Raw genomic sequence first — 22,364 nt, forward strand, 5'->3', positions numbered from 1 at the left:
AATTACACTTTGTATATTGACCCCCCAAAATAATACCTAGCCACCCCTTTGCCACCCCTGTTTTAAAAGTCTAGCTCCGCCACTGCTGGGGGGTTTCTGATATAGTGAATGCAGAGTCCTGGGGGGATCAGATATAGTGAATGCAGAGTCCTGGGGAGATCAGATATAGTGAATGCAGAGTTCTGGGGAGATCAGATATAGTGAATGCAGAGTCCTGGGGGGTATCTGATATAGTGAATGCAGAGTCCTGGGGGGATCAGATATAGTGAATACAGAGTCCTGGGGAGATCAGATATAGTGAATGCAGACTCTTGGGGAGATCAGATATAGTGAATGCAGAGTCCTGGGGAGATCAGATATAGTGAATGCAGAGCCCTGGGGAGATCAGATATAGTGAATGCAGAGCCCTGGGGAGATCAGATATAGTGAATGCAGACTCTTGGGGAGATCAGATATAGTGAATGCAGAGTCCTGGGGAGATCAGATATAGTGAATGCAGACTCTTGGGGAGATCAGATATAGTGAATGCAGAGTCCTGGGGAGATCAGATATAGTGAATGCAGAGTCCTGGGGGGGATCAGATATAGTGAATGCAGAGTCCTGGGGAGATCAGATATAGTGAATGCAGACTCTTGGGGAGATCAGATATAGTGAATGCAGAGTCCTGGGGGGATCAGATATAGTGAATGCAGAGTCCTGGGGAGATCAGATATAGTGAATGCAGAGTTCTGGGGAGATCAGATATAGTGAATGCAGAGTCCTGGGGGGTATCTGATATAGTGAATGCAGAGTCCTGGGGGGATCAGATATAGTGAATACAGAGTCCTGGGGAGATCAGATATAGTGAATGCAGACTCTTGGGGAGATCAGATATAGTGAATGCAGAGTCCTGGGGAGATCAGATATAGTGAATGCAGACTCTTGGGGAGATCAGATATAGTGAATGCAAAGTCCTGGGGAGATCAGATATAGTGAATACAGGGTCCTGGGGAGATCAGATATAGTGAATGCAGAGCCCTGGGGAGATCAGATATAGTGAATACAGAGTCCTGGGGAGATCGGATATAGTGAATGCAGAGTCCTGGGGAGATCAGATATAGTGAATGCAGAGTCCTGGGGGGATCAGATATAGTGAATGCAGAGTCCTGGGGAGATCAGACATAGTGAATGCAGAGTCCTGGGGAGATCAGATATAGTGAATACAGGGTCCTGGGGAGATCAGATATAGTGAATGCAGAGTCCTGGGGGGATCAGATATAGTGAATGCAGAGTCCTGGGGAGATCAGATATAGTGAATGCAGAGTCCTGGGGAGATCAGATATAGTGAATGCAGAGCCCTGGGGAGATCAGATATAGTGAATGCAGAGTCCTGGGGGGATCAGATATAGTGAATACAGGGTCCTGGGGGGATCAGATATAGTGAATGCAGAGTGCTGGGGGGGATCAGATATAGTGACTGCAGAGTGCTGGGGGGGATCAAATATAGTGAATGCAGAGCCCTGGGGAGATCAGATATAGTGACTGCAGAGTCCTGGGGAGATCAGATATAGTGAATGCAGAGTCCTGGGGGGATCAGATATAGTGACTGCAGAGTCCTGGGGAGATCAGATATAGTGAATGCAGAGTCCTGGGGGGATCAGATATAGTGACTGCAGAGTCCTGGGGAGATCAGATATAGTGAATGCAGAGTCCTGGGGAGATCAGATATAGTGAATACAGGGTCCTGGGGGATCAGATATAGTGAATGCGGAGTCCTCGGGGGGATCAGATATAGTGACTACAGAGTCCTGGGGAGATCAGATATAGTGAATGCAGAGTCCTGGGGAGATCAGATATAGTGAATGCAGAGTCCTGGGGGGATCAGATATAGTGAATGCAGAGTCCTGGGGGGATCAGATATAGTGAATGCAGAGTCCTGGGGAGATCAGATATAGTGAATGCAGAGTCCTGGGGGGGGGGATCAGATACAGTGAATGCAGAGTCCTGGGGAGAGCAGATATAGTGAATGCAGAGTCCTGGGGAGATCAGATATAGTGAATGCAGAGTCCTGGGAGAGATCAGATATAGTGAATGCAGAGTCCTGGGGAGATCGGATATAGTGAATGCAGAGTCCTGGGGAGATCAGATATAGTGAATGCAGAGTCCTGGGGGGATCAGATATAGTGAATGCAGAGTCCTGGGGAGATCGGATATAGTGAATGCAGAGTCCTGGGAGGGATCAGATATAGTGAATGCAGAGTCCTGGGGAGATCAGATATAGTGAATGCAGAGTCCTGGGGAGATCAGATATAGTGAATGCAGAGTCCTGGGGAGATCGGATATAGTGAATGCAGAGTCCTGGGGGGATCAGATATAGTGAATGCAGAGTCCTGGGGGATCAGATATAGTGAATGCAGAGTCCTGGGGAGATCAGATATAGTGAATGCAGAGTCCTGGGGGGGATCAGATATAGTGACTACAGAGTCCTGGGGAGATCAGATATAGTGAATGCAGAGCCCTGGGGAGATCAGATATAGTGAATGCAGACTCTTGGGGAGATCAGATATAGTGAATGCAGAGTCCTGGGGAGATCAGATATAGTGAATGCAGAGTCCTGGGGGGGATCAGATATAGTGACTACAGAGTCCTGGGGAGATCAGATATAGTGAATGCAGAGCCCTGGGGAGATCGGATATAGTGAATGCAGACTCTTGGGGAGATCAGATATAGTGAATGCAGAGTCCTGGGGAGATCAGACATAGTGAATGCAGAGTCCTGGGGAGATCAGATATAGTGAATGCAGAGTCCTGGGGAGATCAGACATAGTGAATGCAGAGTCCTGGGGAGATCAGATATAGTGAATGCAGAGTCCTGGGGGGATCAGATATAGTGAATGCAGAGTCCTGGGGAGATCAGATATAGTGAATGCAGAGTCCTGGGGAGATCAGATATAGTGAATGCAGAGCCCTGGGGAGATCAGATATAGTGAATGCAGAGTCCTGGGGGGATCAGATATAGTGAATACAGGGTCCTGGGGGGATCAGATATAGTGAATGCAGAGTCCTGGGAGAGATCAGATATAGTGAATGCAGAGTCCTGGGGGGATCAGATATAGTGAATGCAGAGTCCTGGGGAGATCGGATATAGTGAATGCAGAGTCCTGGGGAGATCAGATATAGTGAATGCAGAGTCCTGGGGGGATCAGATATAGTGAATGCAGAGTCCTGGGGAGATCGGATATAGTGAATGCAGAGTCCTGGGAGGGATCAGATATAGTGAATGCAGAGTCCTGGGGAGATCAGATATAGTGAATGCAGAGTCCTGGGGAGATCAGATATAGTGAATGCAGAGTCCTGGGGAGATCGGATATAGTGAATGCAGAGTCCTGGGGGGATCAGATATAGTGAATGCAGAGTCCTGGGGGATCAGATATAGTGAATGCAGAGTCCTGGGGAGATCAGATATAGTGAATGCAGAGTCCTGGGGAGATCAGATATAGTGAATGCAGAGTCCTGGGGAGATCAGATATAGTGAATGCAGAGTCCTGGGGGGATCAGATATAGTGACTGCAGAGTCCTGGGGGATCAGATATAGTGAATGCAGAGTCCTGGGGAGATCAGATATAGTGAATACAGGGTCCTGGGGAGATCAGATATAGTTAATGCAGAGTCCTGGGTTTACTAACACTTAAATCCCATCAAACTTTGTAGTACCCTGAACTGGCTCTTGTCGATGTGTATTGTATAAGTTTGTTTTACTTTGGGACTGTTTTTTGCTTTTGCCATTCTTTTTTGTTGCCTCATTGGGTGTGTAGCTGAATAAATATGTGGTCATGCCTAGAGGGTGATTGGCACTGGGAAGAAGAGACCCGAGCAACTGCTGCTCCTTTAGAGCGCTACCGCTATACAACAAACACAGACACTGATTGGTTGTACATTTTATTTGTTGTGTTTTATCGGCAGAATACACAAGGCGGTACGACATGCACATAGGTGGAATACATCATCATCGTAAAATACCAACGGCAAACAGTTCTACCTTCTCTACATGCTACAGGACTGAGTGGCCACCATATTGCATATCCAGTGATGCTGGGGGGTAATAAAGACGTAATTTACATAACATTGCCACTAAAGGAGAACTAGGCTGTGAATATAAAAATTGAGCTGCTGAAATCTCAAAAAGAAACCAGCCACCCCCCCCCCATTTTGCCTGAAACAGCATACAAGGCCCCCACTTGGACTTCCTACTTATACCGAGTCCTCCCTGATGGCCGCACTCCTTGCCTGAGGAAGAAGCATGCATGCTTTGAACGCACGCACCTCCCACTCCACCTTCTACACGAAAGTGAAGTCAACGGCTCTTCTCTGAGGGACATTGTGTACCCGGAAGTGAAGTCAGTGGCTCTTCTCTGAGGGACACCGCGTACCCGGAAGTGAAGTCAGCGGCTCTTCTCTGAGGGACACCACGTACCTGGAAGTAAAGTCAGAGGCTCTTCTCTGAGGGACACCGCGTACCTGGAAGTGAAGTCAGCGGCTCTTCTCTGAGGGACACTGTGTACCCGGTAGGGAAGTCAGCGGCTCTTCTCTGAGGGACACTGCATACCCGGAAGTGATGTCAGCAGCTCTTTTCTAAGGGACACCGTGTACCCGGAAGTGAAGTCAGCGGCTCTTCTCTGAGGGACATCGCGTACCCGGAAGTGAAGTCAGTGGCTCTTCTCTGAGGGACATTGTGTACCCGGAAGTGATGTCAGCGTCTCTTTTCTAGGGACACCGTGTACCCGGAAGTGAAGTCAGCGGCTCTTCTCTGAGGGACATTGCGTACCCAGGAGGGAAGTCAGTGGCTCTTCTCTGAGGGACATCGTGTACCCGGAAGTGAAGTCAGTGGCTCTTCTCTGAGGAACACCTCGTACCCGGAAGTGAAGTCAGTGGCTCTTCTCTGAGGGACACCGCGTACCCGGAAGTGCTGGGAGCCACCAGCACAGCCGGAACCAGTGAAGATTCCCCAGACTCCCGCTGCTCGTCCTCCCACTGGAGTGGATGAACCCTTTAAATGCCGGTTTATCATGCCCATTCTGTGAGTTTGCATTTGCCTGTTGTTATTAAACGCATCTTTTACACTGCACTTAGATGACGCTGCTCTCCTTTCTCTTTTGTTAGCATACACGCACCTGTCTGTGCTCAATCCCCCCCCCCCCACTTCATCATGCTGCAGGGAAAGCTACCTTTGCATCATGAGAGCAGTAGTCCTGACTCTGGCCCGGCTTGGCTGCTGTTCCTAAGGCCGAGGTCATTGATTGCTTCTGCCTGCTACTGGGAGTATTCTCCAGTAAGTAGAGTAAGAAGATACAATGTATCGGGTTATTAATTTTTATTCTGCCTTGGCCAATCACTGGGAAGAGGATACATTTTTGAAAGATCAGCGGTTCCCAACCTTTTTGAGACCTAGGTCCAGTGAATTCATTAAAAACCTTCCATGCCCCAACAGAAAAAAAAAAAATATATATATATTCACACATTTAAAGTATGGGAATGAAAATTGAAATGTTGGAAGGCTGTGGATGGGGCTGGGTGCCACTGTGGGGGTATTGGGGTTCTGGAGGGGACTAAGGGAATACCAAGCAGTCTTGGTAACTATGTAGGGCATGAGGTTTCTGGAGGAGACCAGTATCCCTCTAGGTCGCTGGGGTCTTAGTAGGGGCACTATGGGAGACTGGGGAGGAGCACTGCAGGGGATAGGAGGTACTGGGGAAGGTTGGGAAGCACAGTGGGACACTGTTGGAAGTTGGGGACACTATGGATGGGCTGAAGATTCTGCAGTAGGCTTGAAGGCACCGTGAAAGAATGGGGACACTGTAAGAGGTTTGGGGGCACTGTGGGGGCTCTCATGTAGCCTGAGGGCACTGTGGGGGGTTACAGGGGAATTAAGGGCAATTATGAGAGGTTTGGGGAACTATGGGAGCTGGGAAGGACTATGCTAAGCTAGGGGATCCGCAGCTTAAGGGCACTGTGGAAAGATGGGTGCACAGTGAGACACATGGGGGCACTGTGGGGGATCTCATAGAGTGTGAGGGAACTGTGTGGGGTTGCGGGGCACTGAAGGCAATTATGTAAAGTTTGGGGCACTATGAAAGCTGGGAGGCACTATGCTAAGTTAGGGTATCTGCAGCTTAAGGGCATTGTGGAAATATGGAGGCACTGTAGAGGCTCTCATGAAGCCAGAGGATACTGTTTGGAGTTGCAGGGCACTGAGGGCAATTATGGGAAGTTTGGGGTACTATAAGAGCTGGGAGGCACTATGCTAAGTTAGGAGATCTGCAGCTTGAGGGCACTGTGGAAGGACAGGAGCACTGTGAGAGGCTTGGAGGCACCATGGGGGCTCCCATGGAGCCTGAGGGCACTGTGTGGGGATGTGGGGCACTGAGGGCAATTATGGAAAGTTTGGGTTGCTATAGGAGCTGGTAGGCACTATGCTAAGTTAGGAAATCTGCAGCTTGAGGGCACTGTGGAAGGATGAGGGCACTGTAAGGGTTTTGGGGGCACTGTAGGGGCTCCCATGGAGCCTGAGGGTACTGTTTGGGGTTGCAGGGCACTGAGGGAAATTATTGGAAGTTTGGAGCACTATAGGAGCTGGGGGCACTATGATAAGTTAGGGGATCTTCAGCTTGAGGGCACTGTGGAAGGACAGGAGCACTGTGAGAGGCTTGGAGGCACCATGGGGGCTCCCATGGAGCCTGAGGGTACTGTTTGGAGTTGCAGGGCACTGAGGGAAATTATTGGTAGTTTGGAGCACTATAGGAGCTGGGGGGCACTATGATAACTTAGGGGATCTGCAGCTTGAGGGCACTGTGGAAGGATGGGGGCACTGTGAATGGTTTGCTAAGCGGTAATGCTAAGTAAGGGGATCTGCAGTTGGCTGGATTCCCAGGAAGTGGGAGACCACGGCCTGGCAGTAGGCCATGGCCTGGTGGTTGAGAACCACTGTTCTAGATGGCTATTTTGCCTCTCGGGCTTTGTTTAGGGTGAAGCAGAAGAGAGGTCCTGTCTTTGCCTCCTAGACTATTTCTGAGGGAGCAAGCCGAAGAAAACTTCTGTTCAGATCATTACCTATCTATGCTTAATGGTCCACAATAGGCCTATGAGAAAGGTATGAATAATTCGAACCTGGATTGTGGCAGAAGATACTTAAACATAGACACCTGTCTGGCCTAAAGAGTTGATATTAGCCAGTGACAGAGGCCTGAAGAGTCCTAACCTGGTTTGCGGAAGGGAATGGAGAGACCTAAGTGTTGCCACCCGTCTAGCCTGCAGAGTCCTTGTTAGCCTGTGGCAGGGGCAAAAGATACTAGAAGATACAAGATACTCCTAAGTGGAGGGACATTTTTCTGCTGTTTTCGGGTGTCCTGTACCACCACCCTTTCTACATTTAAGACATTAAGTTGATACATTATACAGAAGAAGATTAAAGGCCTTGAAGTCTGATTGTTGGTTCTGAAGGGTTGGTAAGTATCTGGGCACATCTACAGGGCAGGTCAAGAGTAGGTAAAGCAGGAGAGCCCATTACAATCCAGTTAGTCCTTCTGGGTTCATTGCTACATTTACACACCAGCAGAACAAACCAGAACTTTATGTCTATAATACACATGAATGTAAGTCTTCCTGTGTCCAGGAAGGAATATTACTGAGGTCGGCTCGTTGTGGAATTCTTCATACTGCAAACTGTTCTGGTCAGCAGAGTCGTATCTGTAGACTTTATCACTAGGCGAGCCGTATCTGGTGCCGGCAACAGACAGTCTTATGAGATTTACAGGAACAACCCACCCTAAGTTTCTTGTGCTCATCAGCCAATCCCATTGCAAGCCTGATTTCAGCTGGTGTGTAGCCACTTATTACAAACAGATAATATAGGTGATTTCACTGTCTGGCCTTCAAAAATGTCCTGATGGTTATAGGGATACATAGGTGAGCTCGGTGACGGTTTTATATTTCTGTGGTCATTCTTAATCAAGTTATATTTGTCCCTTTTGGATATTTTTGCCACTCAATGATCGCCATATTCCCATTGGTTCTTCATCCACAATGGCAGGCTCGGTCCACATCGCAGCACATCGGTGGTGGAGCTCAATCTGTTCTCAGACTAGGAGCATATTGAAAACTCAGATCCCTTCTTGCCCCTTTTTCGCAGAGTTCCCGTGTCATCGCAAACGTGACCATTGAACGCGGCCGGCGAATGGCTGTCTGTGGTGGAGTCTGCAATGGAATCCTCTCCAAACAGATCCCCTTCGCTGTCACTGGCTGCTCTGAATCCAGCGTTTTCTGCGATAACTTCTGGGTCTTCTTCGTCTTCACTGTCACTCCATGCCTCCGCATTGCCCTCCGAGTTCGCAGCTGAATTGTAGATGGCAGGGTCACATGGTGCACATTGGACTTGTCCGTTATCTCCGACCTCCGGCACGTTTTCTATGTGTAAGTGACTCTCTACTTCTCCAAATTCCATCTGCTCTGCGATCTCTTCCGCCGAGGGCTGGGTCAGAACGGAGCAATCGATCAGGATGGTGTCGTGTTTCCGTTGGCGCTCGGAGGGGTCGTAGACGGGATAGGTCTCTTCCGGATAACCTGTTAATGAAAGAAACAAAAAAATTGGTCACTCGATTACGGATGGCCGAAATGTTGAGTTCAGTAAAAAAAGTGGTGGCAACTCTGTCATTTTCGACCCCGTCACTTTGATGAGTCTTTTCTGCTCCCCTAGCATTTTGGCTTTAGCTTTGCTTAGCCCTATTTTATGCCCTTTCTAGCCACTTGCCGTCTGCTCACTCGAGCACTACTGCGGCAAAGTGGTTCGTTATCGTCTGGCGACGTAGACCTACGTCGCCAGACACTCCCCTTTCTCGGCGGCGCGCGCGCACCGCCGGAGGCTCGCTCCCGCTGTGTTCAGTCACAGCGGGAGTCGGGCCAGGGGAGGAGCAGCGGCGATTGCCGCTGCTCTTCCCCGATCATCGGGGAATCGAGTGTGGAGATCCGCCTGCTTGTGTAAACACAAGCGGGCGGATCTCCTAAGTGACAGGCGGGGTCAGATTGCAGGGTTCAGCATAGCTCAACCTGCGATCTGTGTCTGTGTCACATAGTCACCTCCCCCCACACACGTCAGTAAGCACCAGGCATACATTAACCCCTCCCTCTCCAATAAAATTAACCCCTTCCCTGCCAGTGTCATTTTTACAGTAACAGTGCATATTTATAGCACTGATTACTGCAGTAATGTCACTGGTACCCCCAAAAGTGTCAAAAATGTCAGTCAGGGGTCCGATCTGTCCGCCACAATGTCGCAGTCCCGCAAAAAAATCGCAGATCGCCGCCATTACTAGTTAAAAAAAACACCAAAAATGACAGAAATCTTTCCCTTAGTTATTAAACGCAATAACTTTTGCGCAAACCAATCAAAATACGCTTATTTTGATTTTCTTTTGCCAAACATAGGTAGCAGAAAACAAATTGGCCAAAAATTTTAAAAAATTAAGATTTTTACATTTTTTTGGGGGGGAATTTCATATAAAAAAATGTGAAAAATATTGTTATTTTTTCAAAATTTACGCTCTTTTTTTGTTTATAGCGCAAAAAGTAAAAATCGCACAGGTGATCAAATACCACCAAAAGAAAGCTCTGTTTGTGGGAAAAAAGGACGTAAAATTTTGCTTGGGTACGGCATCGCACGACCGCGCAATTGTCAGTTAAAGTCGCCCAGCGCCGAATCGCAAAAAGTGGTCCAGACGTAAGACAGCAAAATCCTCTAGTGGTAAAGTGGCTAGAGCTGGCCCCCATTCCTTTTGCCCCCCCCCCCCCCGGTAGACTCCCCCTACCCTCCCCACCCCTTCCTCCTTTTCCTCTTCCTATCCACCTAGACTTGGTTTCTCGTGTAGTGCCCCCCGTTGGAGTCACTGGTAAATACAGTCCCATTTCTTCAGGCACACAGCATTTTCTTTATTTTTCCACTGGCTCAATAATAGTCTAGGGGTTCTTTTTAGGGTTTTTATTGGAAATGATCAACTGGGATAAGGGTAGGAGTGCATGGTTTGCCCCTAATCTGAAGAAATTGATACCTTGAGGACTCCTAAATTTCTGGCTGCACTGCACAGAACTGTTGAATGTCCCACAGGATCTCTATGCTGCCGGTGACCTGACCTCCGTCCAGAGTTAAAAGCTACAGCCAGTCGCTTTCCTTCAGCGTTGGGGATCATCTACTCACTCCACCACAGCATCATTGGTTGCTTCATGCTGATATCCACCAGGTTCTTCCTAGTGGAGGAGATGTAGACTCACACCACCATAGGACAGCTGGACTCTTCCCACCGACTTTCTCCTGGCTTTCTCCAGTGAGCTTCGTCGTATCCCACTTGATCCCCAGAAGTGGATTTGCAAATAGGCCCCTCAGCTAAGCCTAGTTGGGACCTCAGTGTCTTACTCAAGGCTTCCTCCAGGATCCTGCACCAGGGGACAAAGTCCCTGCACAGGGTCTCCTCCTGCAGGACTGGACCCAGGAACACTGCACTTGCTGCTCAGACCTTAGACTATTTATGACTTCCCCCTTCACCTTCTGGGCACACTTCCCCTGGGATTGGCTGTAATCCTCTAGAACAGGGGTCTCCAAACTTTCTAAACAAAGGGCCAATTTACTTTCCTTCAGACTTTAGCGGGGTCGGACTAGGGCCAGTGTGAGTAGACGGTGTCCTGGTGTTGGGCGGGAATAAACAATGTCCTATCTTTGGTGTCAGTTGGAGGACTAGTGCCTCATCGTTAATGACAGTGGGAGTAATAGTGCCCTATTGTTGGTGTCAGTGGGAGGAATAGTGCCCTATTGTTGGTGTCAGTGGGAGGAATAGTGCCCCATCATTGGTGTCAGTGAGAGGAATAGTATCCCATCATTGGTTTGAGTGGAAGGAATAGTGCCCCATCATTGGTATCAGTGTGAGGAATAGTGCCCCATCATTGGTATCAGTGGGAGGAATAGTGCCCCATCATTGGTATCAGTGGGAGGAATAGTGCCCCATCATTGGTATCAGTGGGAGGAATAGTGCCCCATTGTTGGTGTCAGTGGGAGGAAAAGGTTCCCCATCGTTTGTGTCAGTGTGAGGAATAGTGCCCCATCATTGGTGTCAGTGGGAGGAATAGTGCCCCATCATTGGCATCAGTGGGAGGAATAGTGCCCCATCATTGGTGTCAGTGGGAGGAATAGTATCCCATCATTGGTGTGAGTGGGAGGAATAGTGCCCCATCATTGGTGTCAGTGGGAGGAATAGTGCCCTATTGTTGGTGTCAGTGGGAGGAATAGTGCCCCATCATTGGTGTCAGTGAGAGGAATAGTATCCCATCATTGGTGTGAGTGGAAGGAATAGTGCCCCATCATTGGTATCAGTGTGAGGAATAGTGCCCCATCATTGGTATCAGTGGGAGGAATAGTGCCCCATCATTGGTATCAGTGGGAGGAATAGTGCCCCATCATTGGTATCAGTGGGAGGAATAGTGCCCCATTGTTGGTGTCAGTGGGAGGAAAAGGTTCCCCATCGTTTGTGTCAGTGTGAGGAATAGTGCCCCATCATTGGTGTCAGTGGGAGGAATAGTGCCCCATCATTGGCATCAGTGGGAGGAATAGTGCCCCATCATTGGTGTCAGTGGGAGGAATAGTATCCCATCATTGGTGTGAGTGGGAGGAATAGTGCCCCATCATTGGTGTCAGTGGGAGGAATAGTGCCCCATCATTGGTGTCAGTGGGATGAATAGTGCCCCATCATTGGTGTCAGTGGGAGGAATAGTGTCCCATCATTGGTGTCAGTGGGAGGAATAGTGCCCCATCATTGGTATCAGTGGGAGGAATAGTGTCCCATCATTGGTGTCAGTGGGAGGAATAGTGCCCCATCATTGGTGTCAGTGGGAGGAATAGTGCCCCATCATTGGTGTCAGTGGGAGGAATAGTGCCCCATCATTGGTATCAGTGGGAGGAATAGTGTCCCATCATTGGTGTCAGTGGGAGGAATAGTGTCCCATCATTGGTATCAATGGGAGGAATAGTGCCCCATCATTGGTGTCAGTGGGAGGAATAGTGCCCCATCATTGGTATCAGTGGGAGGAATAGTGCCCCATCATTGGTGTCAGTGGGAGGAATAGTGCCCTATCATTGGTGTCAGTGGGAGGAATAGTGCCCCATCATTGGTGTCAGTGGGAGGAATGGTGTCCCATCATTGGTGTCAGTCGGAGGAATAGTACCCCATCATTGGTGTCAGTGGGAGGAATAGTGCCCCATCATCGGTCTCAGTGGGAGGAATAGTACCCCATCATTGGTGTCAGTGGGAGGAATTATTCCCCATCTTGATGGTGTCATTGGGAATATTAGAGCCCCATTGTTGGTGTCAGTGATATGAATTATGCCCTATTGTTGTTGTCAGTGGATGAAATAGTGCCCCAAAGCCCAGATAAAGGCAAGCAAAGAGCCACATCCAGCCCCGGGGCCGCAGTTTGGAGACAACTGCTCTAGAAGACAGGGGGGAATAACATAATAGCATCCTCTGGAACACTGAGCAGACCTAAGCAATCAACCCCTGCTCCTCTAATTACAGGGGAGTCAAACTATATTTACCTAAAGGGAACACAAGGGGGCACCAGACTAAGTGTAGCAGGTAGAACACATGGATTTATTAAAAGCCAAATGGTAACTTACATAAAGGATAAAATAAGAAGGCATATCAAGAGGCCTATGGCCGATGCAACTGGGCTTCCTGAGGTCATCGATCCAAGTCCTGGATGGTAGAGTACTTCTGTGGCTTGTGGGGGGGCAGCGGAAAGCAGGCTAGAGGCGGCGGTAACCAGCGTGGATCCAGGACCTGTATTGGTGACCTTGGGAACCCCAGTTGCATCACCAATAGACCTCTGGATATAACTACCGTACTTATTTTATCCTTTATGTAAGTTGCCATTTGACTTTTAATAAATCCATGCACTCTATCTGCTACACTTAGTCCGGTGCCCCCTTGTGTTCCCTTTTGTTATCTACAGAGCTTGCTTCGCTTTATGGGGAGCTGCCACTGAGGTTGCACAGCCACACATACTGTATACTATATATATATATTTATGGACTTTACAGATTTATCTTATTAGGGCTTTCACTGATAGGCTTGTTATTTGTGCATCTATCACAGTCTGTCCGTCCTTCCTGCGCCATTCTATATTACTTTGCTAAACTAAATTTACCTAGCAGCCTGTGCTACACTAGGAGGGCGCTACACGCAGGAACTTCCCTTTTATAGGCTTTGATTCCCATCGCCCAGTAGGGGGAACACCGCTTGACGCCCGTGCACGGCAGAGGTGACGTTAGGGGTCTAATAAACCCCCCGATGTCTCCATAAAGGGGATCTGTCACCGGCCCAATGATATCACCTAGGGGACTATCCCCCTTGTGAGAGCAATAAAGTTAAAAACAAAATCAGAAATTAAATAAATAATAATATTTTTAACATATTAAAAGTAATCCTGTCACCCCCCCCCCCCCACACACACACAAACGCAAACATGCACATATGTGAATATAAATTGCACCACAGTCGTTAGAGTAACGAAAAGGGACATTAGAGTGTAAGCTCCTCTGGTACAGAGACTGATGTGACTGTGGGGGAGGGGACATTAGAGTGTAAGCTCCTCTGGTACAGAGACTGATGTGACTGTGGGGGGGGGACATTAAAGTGTAAGCTCCTCTGGTACAGAGACTGATGTGACTGTGGAGGAGGGGACATTAGAGTGTAAGCTCCTCTGGTGCAGAGACTGATGTGACTGTGGGGGGAGGGGACATTAGAGTGTAAGCTCCTCTGGTACAGAGACTGATGTGACTGTGGGGGAAGGGGCATTAGAGTGTAAGCTCCTCTGGTACAGAGACTGATGTGACTGTGGGGGAGGGGACATTAGAGTGTAAGCTCCTCTGGTACAGAGACTGATGTGACTGTGGGGGAGGGGACATTAGAGTGTAAGCTCCTCTGATACAGAGACTGATGTGAAGGGGGAGGGGGCATTAGAGTGTAAGCTCATCTGGTATAGAGACTGATATGACTGTTGACGAGGGGACATTAGAGTGTAAGCTCCTCTGGTACAGAGACTGATATGATTGTAGGGGAGGGGAAATTAGAGTGTAAGCTCCTCTGATACAGAGACTGATGTGGCTCAGTGATCTCTGTACAGCACTGCGGTATATGTCAGAGCAATATAAATGTATAATAATAATAGTGTGTGACTGTGGAGGAGGGGACATTAGAGTGTAAGCTCCTCTGGTACAGAGACTGATGTGACTGTGGGGGAGGGGACATTAGAGTGTAAGCTCCTCTGGTACAGCGACTGATGTGACTGTGGGGGAGGGGACATTAGAGTGTAAGCTCCTCTTGTACAGAGACTGATGTGACTGTGGGGGGGGGGGACATTAGAGTGTAAGCTCCTCTGGTACAGAGACTGATGTGACTGTGGGGGAGGGGACATTAGAGTGTAAGCTCCTCTGGTACAGCGACTGATGTGACTGTGGGGGAGGGGACATTAGAGTGTAAGCTCCTCTTGTACAGAGACTGATGTGACTGTAGGGGAGGGGACATTAGAGTGTAAGCTCCTCTGGTGCAGAGACTGATGTGACTGTGGGGGGGGGGGGGACATTAGAGTGTAAGCTCCTCTGGTACAGAGACTGATGTGACTGTGGGGGAGGGGACATTAGAGTGTAAGCTCCTCTGGTACAGAGACTGATGTGACTGTGGGGGGAGGGGACATTAGAGTGTAAGCTCCTCTGATACAGAGACTGATGTGACTGGCTCAGTGATCTCTGTACAACGCTGCGGTATATGTCAGAGCTATATAAATGTATAATAATAATAGTGTGTGACTGTGGGGGAGGGGACATTAGAGTGTAAGCTCCTCTGGTACAGAGACTGATGTGAGTGTTGGCGAGGGGACATTAGAGTGTAAGCTCCTCTGGTACAGAGACTGATGTGACTGTTGGGGAGGGGATATTAGAGCGTAAGCTCCTCTGGTACAGAGACTGATGTGACTGTAGGGGAGGGGACATTAGAGTGTAAGCTCCTCTGGTACAGAGACTGATGTGACTGTGGGGGAGGGGACATTAGAGTGTAAGCTCCTCTGGTACAGAGACTGATGTGACTGTGGGGGAGGGGACATTAGAGTGTAAGCTCCTCTGGTACAGAGACTGATGTGACTGTGGAGGAGGGGACATTAGAGTGTAAGCTCCTCTGGTACAGAGACTGATGTGACTGTAGGGGAGGGGACATTAGAGTGTAAGCTCCTCTGGTGCAGAGACTGATGTGACTGTAGGGGATGGGACATTAGAGTGTAAGCTCCTCTGGTGCAGAGACTGATGTGACTGTGGGGGAGGGGACATTAGAGTGTAAGCTCCTCTGGTGCAGAGACTGATGTGACTGTAGGGGAGGGGACATTAGAGTGTAAGCTCCTCTGGTGCAGAGACTGATGTGACTGTGGGGGAAGGGACATTAGAGTGTAAGCTCCTCTGGTGCAGAGACTGATGTGACTGTGGAGGAGGGGACATTAGAGTGTAAGCTCCTCTGGTGCAGAGACTGATGTGACTGTGGAGGAGGGGACATTAGAGTGTAAGCTCCTCTGGTGCAGAGACTGATGTGACTGGTTCAGTGATTTCTGTATTTCGGGTACCTTCCCAGTCCTCCATGTATGGGGCCTCCTCGGCCTCCTGCTCCGGGGATATCCCATCCATAATCTTCCCCTCCTTCATCACTCTGGTGATCTCCTTCAGCCTCTTCAGTAGCTGCTGCTCCTCATCTGTGCTGACATTATCCCCCCTGCAATGAGGAATGGCACAAATGAAAGAGTAACTTCACCTGTGTGCGATTTTCAGCTCTCGGTTGGACCCCTGCAGAGTGGGCTGTAAGTGTAGGTGGGGGTGGGTGAGGGGAGGGAATCACTGCAGAGGAAAACTCCCACTTAGTCTCCAGTTTAAGTGCATGCAGTGCCACTGATAAGCCAGTACAGTCAGTCCTCCAGTACTAGGCCTGGGCCCCATCAGTTTAAAAGGGAGGCCAGGCATACTGTCTTATTGCCGACACCAATCCACTTCTGCCTCTCCCTGCAGGGCTCCCAGCTTCTCAGTATCTATAGAACAATGGCAGGTAAGGATCTACCATAGCTTATCTCAGTATCTGCAGAACAAAGGCAGGTAAGGATCTACCATAGCTTATCTCAGTATCTGCAGAACAAAGGCAGGTAAGGATCTACCATAGCTTATCTCAGTATCTGTAGAACAAAGGCAGGTAAGGATCTACCATAGCTTATCTCAGTATCTGTAGAACAAAGGCAGGTAAGGATCTACCATAGCTTATCTCAGTATCTGTAGAACAAAGGCAGGCAGGGATCTACCATATCTTATCTCAGTATCTGCAGAACAAAGGCAAGTAAGGATCTACCATATCTTATCTCAGTATCTATAGAACACAGGCAGGTATGGATCTACCATATCTTATCTCAGTATCTGCATAACAAAGGCAGGTAGGGATCTACCATATCTTATCTCAGTATCTATAGAAGAAAGGCAGGTAGGGATCTACCATATGTTATCTTAGCATCTGTAGAACAAAGGCAGGTAGGGATCTACCATAGCTTATCTCAGTATCTGTAGAACAAAGGCAGGTAAGGATCTACCATAGTTTATCTCAGTATCTGTAGAACAAAGGCAGGCCGGGATCTACCATACCTTATCTCAGTATCTATAGAAGAAAGGCAGGTAAAGATCTACCATATCTTATCTCAGTATCTGTAGAACAAAGTCAGGTAAGGACCATATCTTATCTCAGTATCTATAGAACAAAGGCAGGTAAGGATTTACCATACCTTATCTCAGTATCTGCAGAACAAAGGCAGGTAAGGATCTACCATATCTTATCTCAGTATCTATAGAACAAAGGCAGGTAAGGATCTACCATATCTTATCTTAGTATCTGCAGAACAAAGGCAGGTAGGGATCTACCATATCTTATGTCAGTATCTATAGAACAAAGGCAGGTAAAGATCTACCATAGCTTATCTCAGTATCTATAGAACAAAGGCAGGTAAAGATCTGCATTAACAGTTGATGAAATACTTGCAATGAGTTGAGGTGATCTGAAAACATATTTCATGTAATAAGCCTGGAATCCCAGTAGGGGGCGGGTTATATTATTTCTCCGGCTTGCCCCTGATCTATATTATTTTATACTAATAATTGGGAATATTACATTCGGGGGGGGGGGGGGTACGAGGGCTGTCTGACAGTGGAGTGAGAATTGAATGCGAGGTTTATTTTCCGTATTAGTGGGGAAGATATTAATTTATAGGTTTCATTAAGCGCGGTCGTACCGCTCGCAGTTGGGTCCGAGGCGGGAGATAATTTTTTCCATGGCTTCCTCAGTCTCGCGCAGTTTATCTTGCAGTTGGCTGAGCTCGTAGTCGGCTGAAAGAAGAAAGAGAAGACGGGATGATAAATACGGACTAATCTGCCGGCAGATACAAAAGTCTATTCATCATCGTCTGCCGCAAAGGAAAAAAACCCCACCGCACATTTATCAATGGGAAGATTTCAATTAGGATCCCCCGTTTCCCTCCATCCCCGTCGCCTTTCCTCCAGAAATTCTCTGCGATAATCGCGGTGTCATTATCGCCTTTGCGCGCAGCTGACGCTGCAGATAGGCGCATTTATTTATTGTTTAATAAGATGAAACGTGTTTCCTTTGTGTCCACAAGCGTGGCAGAAACACACCGAGAAATTGCTGCTTGTGATTGTTTCTTTACTTTTGTATTCTTGTTACGTATCAATGTATCAATACCGGGCTCAGCAACCTTCTCAGAACCGATCCGCACTGTTTATAGAACATTCCCTGGATGGATGGCGTAGACATTCACCAAACTGTAATGAATTATCCCCGTATTTTGTCTAATATGATTATTTCCTATGATTGTTAGCTCCATCTAGTGGTCATAATAAGTTATTTAACTGATTGAGGGTTTTTCATGAAAATACCACATTATGGCCAATAGGTGGAGCCGATTATCATAGGAAATAGTTATATTAGACAAAATATGGGGATAATTCATTAGGTCTGGTCGAATGTTTGTGATATCTGCCAAGAAATTCTTTTTTATAAATAGATCTGCTAATAGAAGGTTATATGATAATTTGTGACTTTAGTTGCTATTAGCAGTACAACTGCACCAGATAGAAAATGATTACCTGAAAAACACAAAACATGTTCAACCCCAGAGCATGCCTGTCAGATCTCATATCAGCCCCAGAGCATGCCTGTCAGACCTCAGGTCAGCCCCAGAGCATGCCTGTCAGACCTCAGGTCAGCTCCAGAGCATGCCTGTCAGACCTCAGGTCAGCCCCAGAGCATGCCTGTCAGACCTCAGGTCAGCCCCAGAGCATGCCTGTCAGACCTCAGGTCAGCCCCAGTTCATGTACTCCAGACCTCAGATCAGCCACCATGCATGCACTTCACACATTAGATCAGCCCCAATGCATGCACTGCATACTTCATATCAGCCCTGGTGCGTGCACTTCAGATCCCAGATCAGCCCCAATGCATGCACATAATACATCATGTCATCTCCAATGCATGCACTTCAGACCCCAGATAAGCCCCCATGCATGCACTTCAGATGTCAGATCAGGACCAATGCATACACTTCAGACCTCAGATCAGCCCTAATGCATGCACTTCAGTTCTCAGATTAGCCCCCATGCATGCACCTCAGACCTCAGAAGAACCCCAATGCATACAATTCAGATCTCAGATCAGCCCCCATACATGCAGTTCAGACCTCCGATCAGCCCCAATGCATGCACTTCAGACCTCCAATCAGCCCCTATGCATGCACTTTAGACCTCAGATCAGCCTTAATGCATGCACTTTAGACCTCAGATCAGCCTTAATGCATGCACTTCAGACCTCAGATCAGCCTTAATGCATGCACTTCAGATCTCAGATTAGCATCTTTGCATGCACTTTAGACCTCAGAACAGCCCCAATGCATGCACTTTACACATTAGATCAGCCGCATGCATGCACTTCAGATCTCAGATCATCCCCAATGCATGCACTTCAGACCTCAGATCTGCCTCAATACATGCACTTTAGACCTCAGATCAGCCCTGTGCATGCACTTCATACTTCATATCAGCCCCAATGCATGCACTGCAGATCTCAGATCAGCTCCCATGCATGCACTTCAGACCTCAAATCATCCCCAATACATGCACTTTAGACCTCAGATCAGCCCTGTGCATGCACTTCAGACCTCAGATCAGCCTCAATGCATGCACTTCAGATCTGAGATCAGCCCTTATGCATGCACTTTAGATCTCAGATCAGCCCCCACATGCATGCACTTCAGACCTCAGATCAGCCCCAATGCATGTACTTCATGCTTCATATCAGCCCCAATGCATGCACTTCAGTTCTCAGATTAGCCCCCATGCATGCACCTCAGACCTCAGAACAGCTCCAATGCATGCACGTCAGATCTCAGGATTTTTGGACATTGTATTGGTCAGGCAGGGATAGTTCAGCCCAGCACCTTGCAGATGTCAGGATTGTACGCTGCACATGCGCAGCTCAATGTACAGCATTAAAAGTTTGCACAGAGAGCGGTAAAGAGCCTTTATTGCAGAAGAGACATAGGGGTTGATTTACTGAAGGCGAATAGACTGTGCACTTTGCAAGTGCAGCTGCTCCAGAGCTTAGTAAATGAGCAGAAGTTCTGCTGCCTTCCATCATCCAATCATGTGCAAGCAAAAATTCTTTTTTTTTTATTTTACTTGCATGTGATTGGGTATTCTTTGCAGGGGGAAGCTTTATCTCATTTACTAATCTCTGGGGCGACTGCACAGTGTATTTGCCTTTAGTAAATCACCCCCAAGTACAGTAAATAGACACAGTATATCTCTTCTGCTACAAAACATCTTCCTGTTCACAAATTAAAAAATGTTGCCTAAAGTTCGGCTTTACCTTCCCCTTCCCGCCGGCTCCGATCTATTTACCAAATGGAAACATTTGGCAAAACCTCCCAATTTTCACAGAAATTTCAGTGAAGTGTAAATTCCCAATTTTACTCCTCCCACCACATGTTCTGCAGTAACAATGATGGGATTCCTGAATCCAGGAAATTATCAATGTGGGGAAACGGACATTTCTCCCGACAAATCCCTCCGCTGGACCCTCGTCTGCCGCAACAAAGATATTTAAAGGGGCAACTTACTGATTTTTCTCTTGAGGTTTCCATTGCCGATCGGCGCAGTTTTCGGCTCAAGTTTTGGGCTTTTCCCTTTGGAGGAGAGCTGAGAATTAAATCATAAATAAACAGATTAAAAAACATGATTAAATCCGATGATCTGAAAAGTTTTTTTTTTTTTTTTTGCAGCAAGACAGCCGAGTGAGATGAAAGAATGATAAAGAAGTGAAGACAACGATTATTAATTCATGTCTTATTTTACTGAGATTTTTCTTAAATCATTTCACATAATTTTGTGTCATTTGTGGGGCATTTTTTAAATGTATAATTTATATTGTTATTAAAATTTTACCACAATCGACTTATTTGCAACAATTCCTATAAATAATCATCACTGTATTTAGAGATACAATAAACGTGCAAAAGACTATCATAAGATATCCTTCAAATTGCGCTGTGCATTTGTGTAATATTGTAAAATAAATAAATAAATAAATAAATAAAACTCATATTACACAAACTGATGATAAACATACAAAAATTGTGATTAGCATGCATAGACAAAGTCCATAATATATATCCGAGGAATATTAATTCATGTCTTATTTTACTGAGATTTTTCTTAAATCATTTCACATAATTTGTGTCATTTCTGGGGCATTTTTTTATTTTTTTTTTTTATTTTATTTATTTATTCAAAAGAGACAATGAACGTATTCCAGTACATCATTTCAAGTCCAGACTACATTGTACAGCATTTAACACAAGATTATTTCCAACATCATCTTTTAAATCAAATTCACTCGAAATTATAGGACTTAATTGATACAATTTACTAAAGTCATCGGTACTCTCCATTGTCCCTAATATTTTCTAACGTTATTTAATAAAACAAGAAGGAAAAAGAGAGAAAAAAAAAAAAAACCAATTTACATTTTTTTTTTTTTTTTCCCCATTTTCTTTCCTGGGGCATTTTTTTAAATGTATAATTGCACACAAAATTAAAAAATTTCTGGATTTGTATATTTTTTTTAATGAAAAATACAATTTTTTTAAAAGTGGTAAAATGATAGTGCTGCGCTTTCTATAGTGTTATTAAAATTTTACCACAATTGACTTATTTGTGGGAATTCCTACAAATAATCATCACTCTATTTAGCGATACAATAAACGTCCAAAAGACTATCATAAGATATCCTTCAAAGTGCGCTTCGCATTCGTGTAAAGAAAAAAAAAAAAAAAACCTCATATTGCACAAACCGATGCTAAACATACAAAAATTGTGATTAGCATGCAAAGACAAAGTCCATAATATATATCCGAGGGATTTCCCTTCACCATCAATCAGAAAGTTTGTGTGTGAATTATTCTTATCTTCATCCAATGTGTCACCGCTGTGCTTACTATCCTCTCTCCTTAATTATACTTCAGCAAGCATATAGTATTAGATCTCCAATAGAACTGCTATACGTCTTGTTCACCACTAGATGTCCTCTGTATTCACATTATATACTTTCCCAATGCTTAGCCAGCATTCATGTATGATTACAAATCTCAGGAGTTTCCACTAGTGATCGACTGTTATCAGTTTTTCGTTGCCGATACTGATACCTATATTTTGGTCAATGCATATTGATATCGGCCGATATTTTCGAACATTTAAAAAAAAAATGTTTTAATTTTTTTTCTTTGACAGGTACTCTTGTGGAGGGATCTGGGGGTCTAAAAGACTAAAAAGCTTAAAGGGTAACTCCACTTTCGTAGGGAAAAAAATAGCAAAATGCAATATGGCCACCTGGAGGCGCTCTGTACACAGAATGTATACTGACCACACCCCCAGAAATATAATTTCCTGCTTGTGTGATTGGCTCACCAAATTTCCCAGAAGTCTGCACGAAGATACAAGTCAGATTTCTGGCATCCCCTGCAACAAAAACTTCATTTTTGGTGAGATGCTCCCAATAGGAACAAGGCTAAAGGGATGCAGGCCCAGCAGGTTTCCTCATTAGAGCCCTGCAACTGCCACAGCTGATAGATAATTATGAAACCACTCCCATTAGACCCACTCAGCACAGAGGAACAAACAATGATTTCTTCAAAATAACAAAAAGGAAGGAATCT

The 22,364-nt window shown here is 46.5% G+C and overlaps 1 protein-coding gene and 1 long non-coding RNA gene across 2 annotated transcripts in view; both read right to left on the reverse strand.

The window, feature by feature from the left end:
- Nucleotides 1-6,221: 6,221 nt before the first annotated feature.
- LOC309565058 lies at nt 6,222-6,862 on the reverse strand. Its single transcript, XR_014225781.1, has 2 exons — nt 6,800-6,862; nt 6,222-6,436 (listed from the first exon to the last, which is right to left on the reverse strand). It is a non-coding gene; the product is annotated as an uncharacterized lncRNA (long non-coding RNA).
- Nucleotides 6,863-7,812: 950 nt separating this feature from the next.
- Nucleotides 7,813-22,364, reverse strand: part of RIC3 (RIC3 acetylcholine receptor chaperone) — a 35,347-nt gene continuing 20,795 nt past the window's right edge. The window contains exons 3-6 of the mRNA XM_082269798.1: nt 20,271-20,349; nt 17,373-17,466; nt 15,678-15,823; nt 7,813-8,594 (exon numbers count right to left, since the gene is read on the reverse strand). Of these exons, the coding sequence (XP_082125924.1) occupies nt 8,116-8,594; nt 15,678-15,823; nt 17,373-17,466; nt 20,271-20,349 (798 nt within the window). The 3' untranslated portion in view covers nt 7,813-8,115. The remainder of the gene's footprint in view (nt 8,595-15,677; nt 15,824-17,372; nt 17,467-20,270; nt 20,350-22,364) is intronic.

Source organism: Pelophylax lessonae (assembly GCF_965119305.1).
Source record: "Pelophylax lessonae genome assembly, chromosome: 10".
In the NCBI taxonomy this organism is placed as follows: domain Eukaryota; kingdom Metazoa; phylum Chordata; class Amphibia; order Anura; family Ranidae; genus Pelophylax; species Pelophylax lessonae.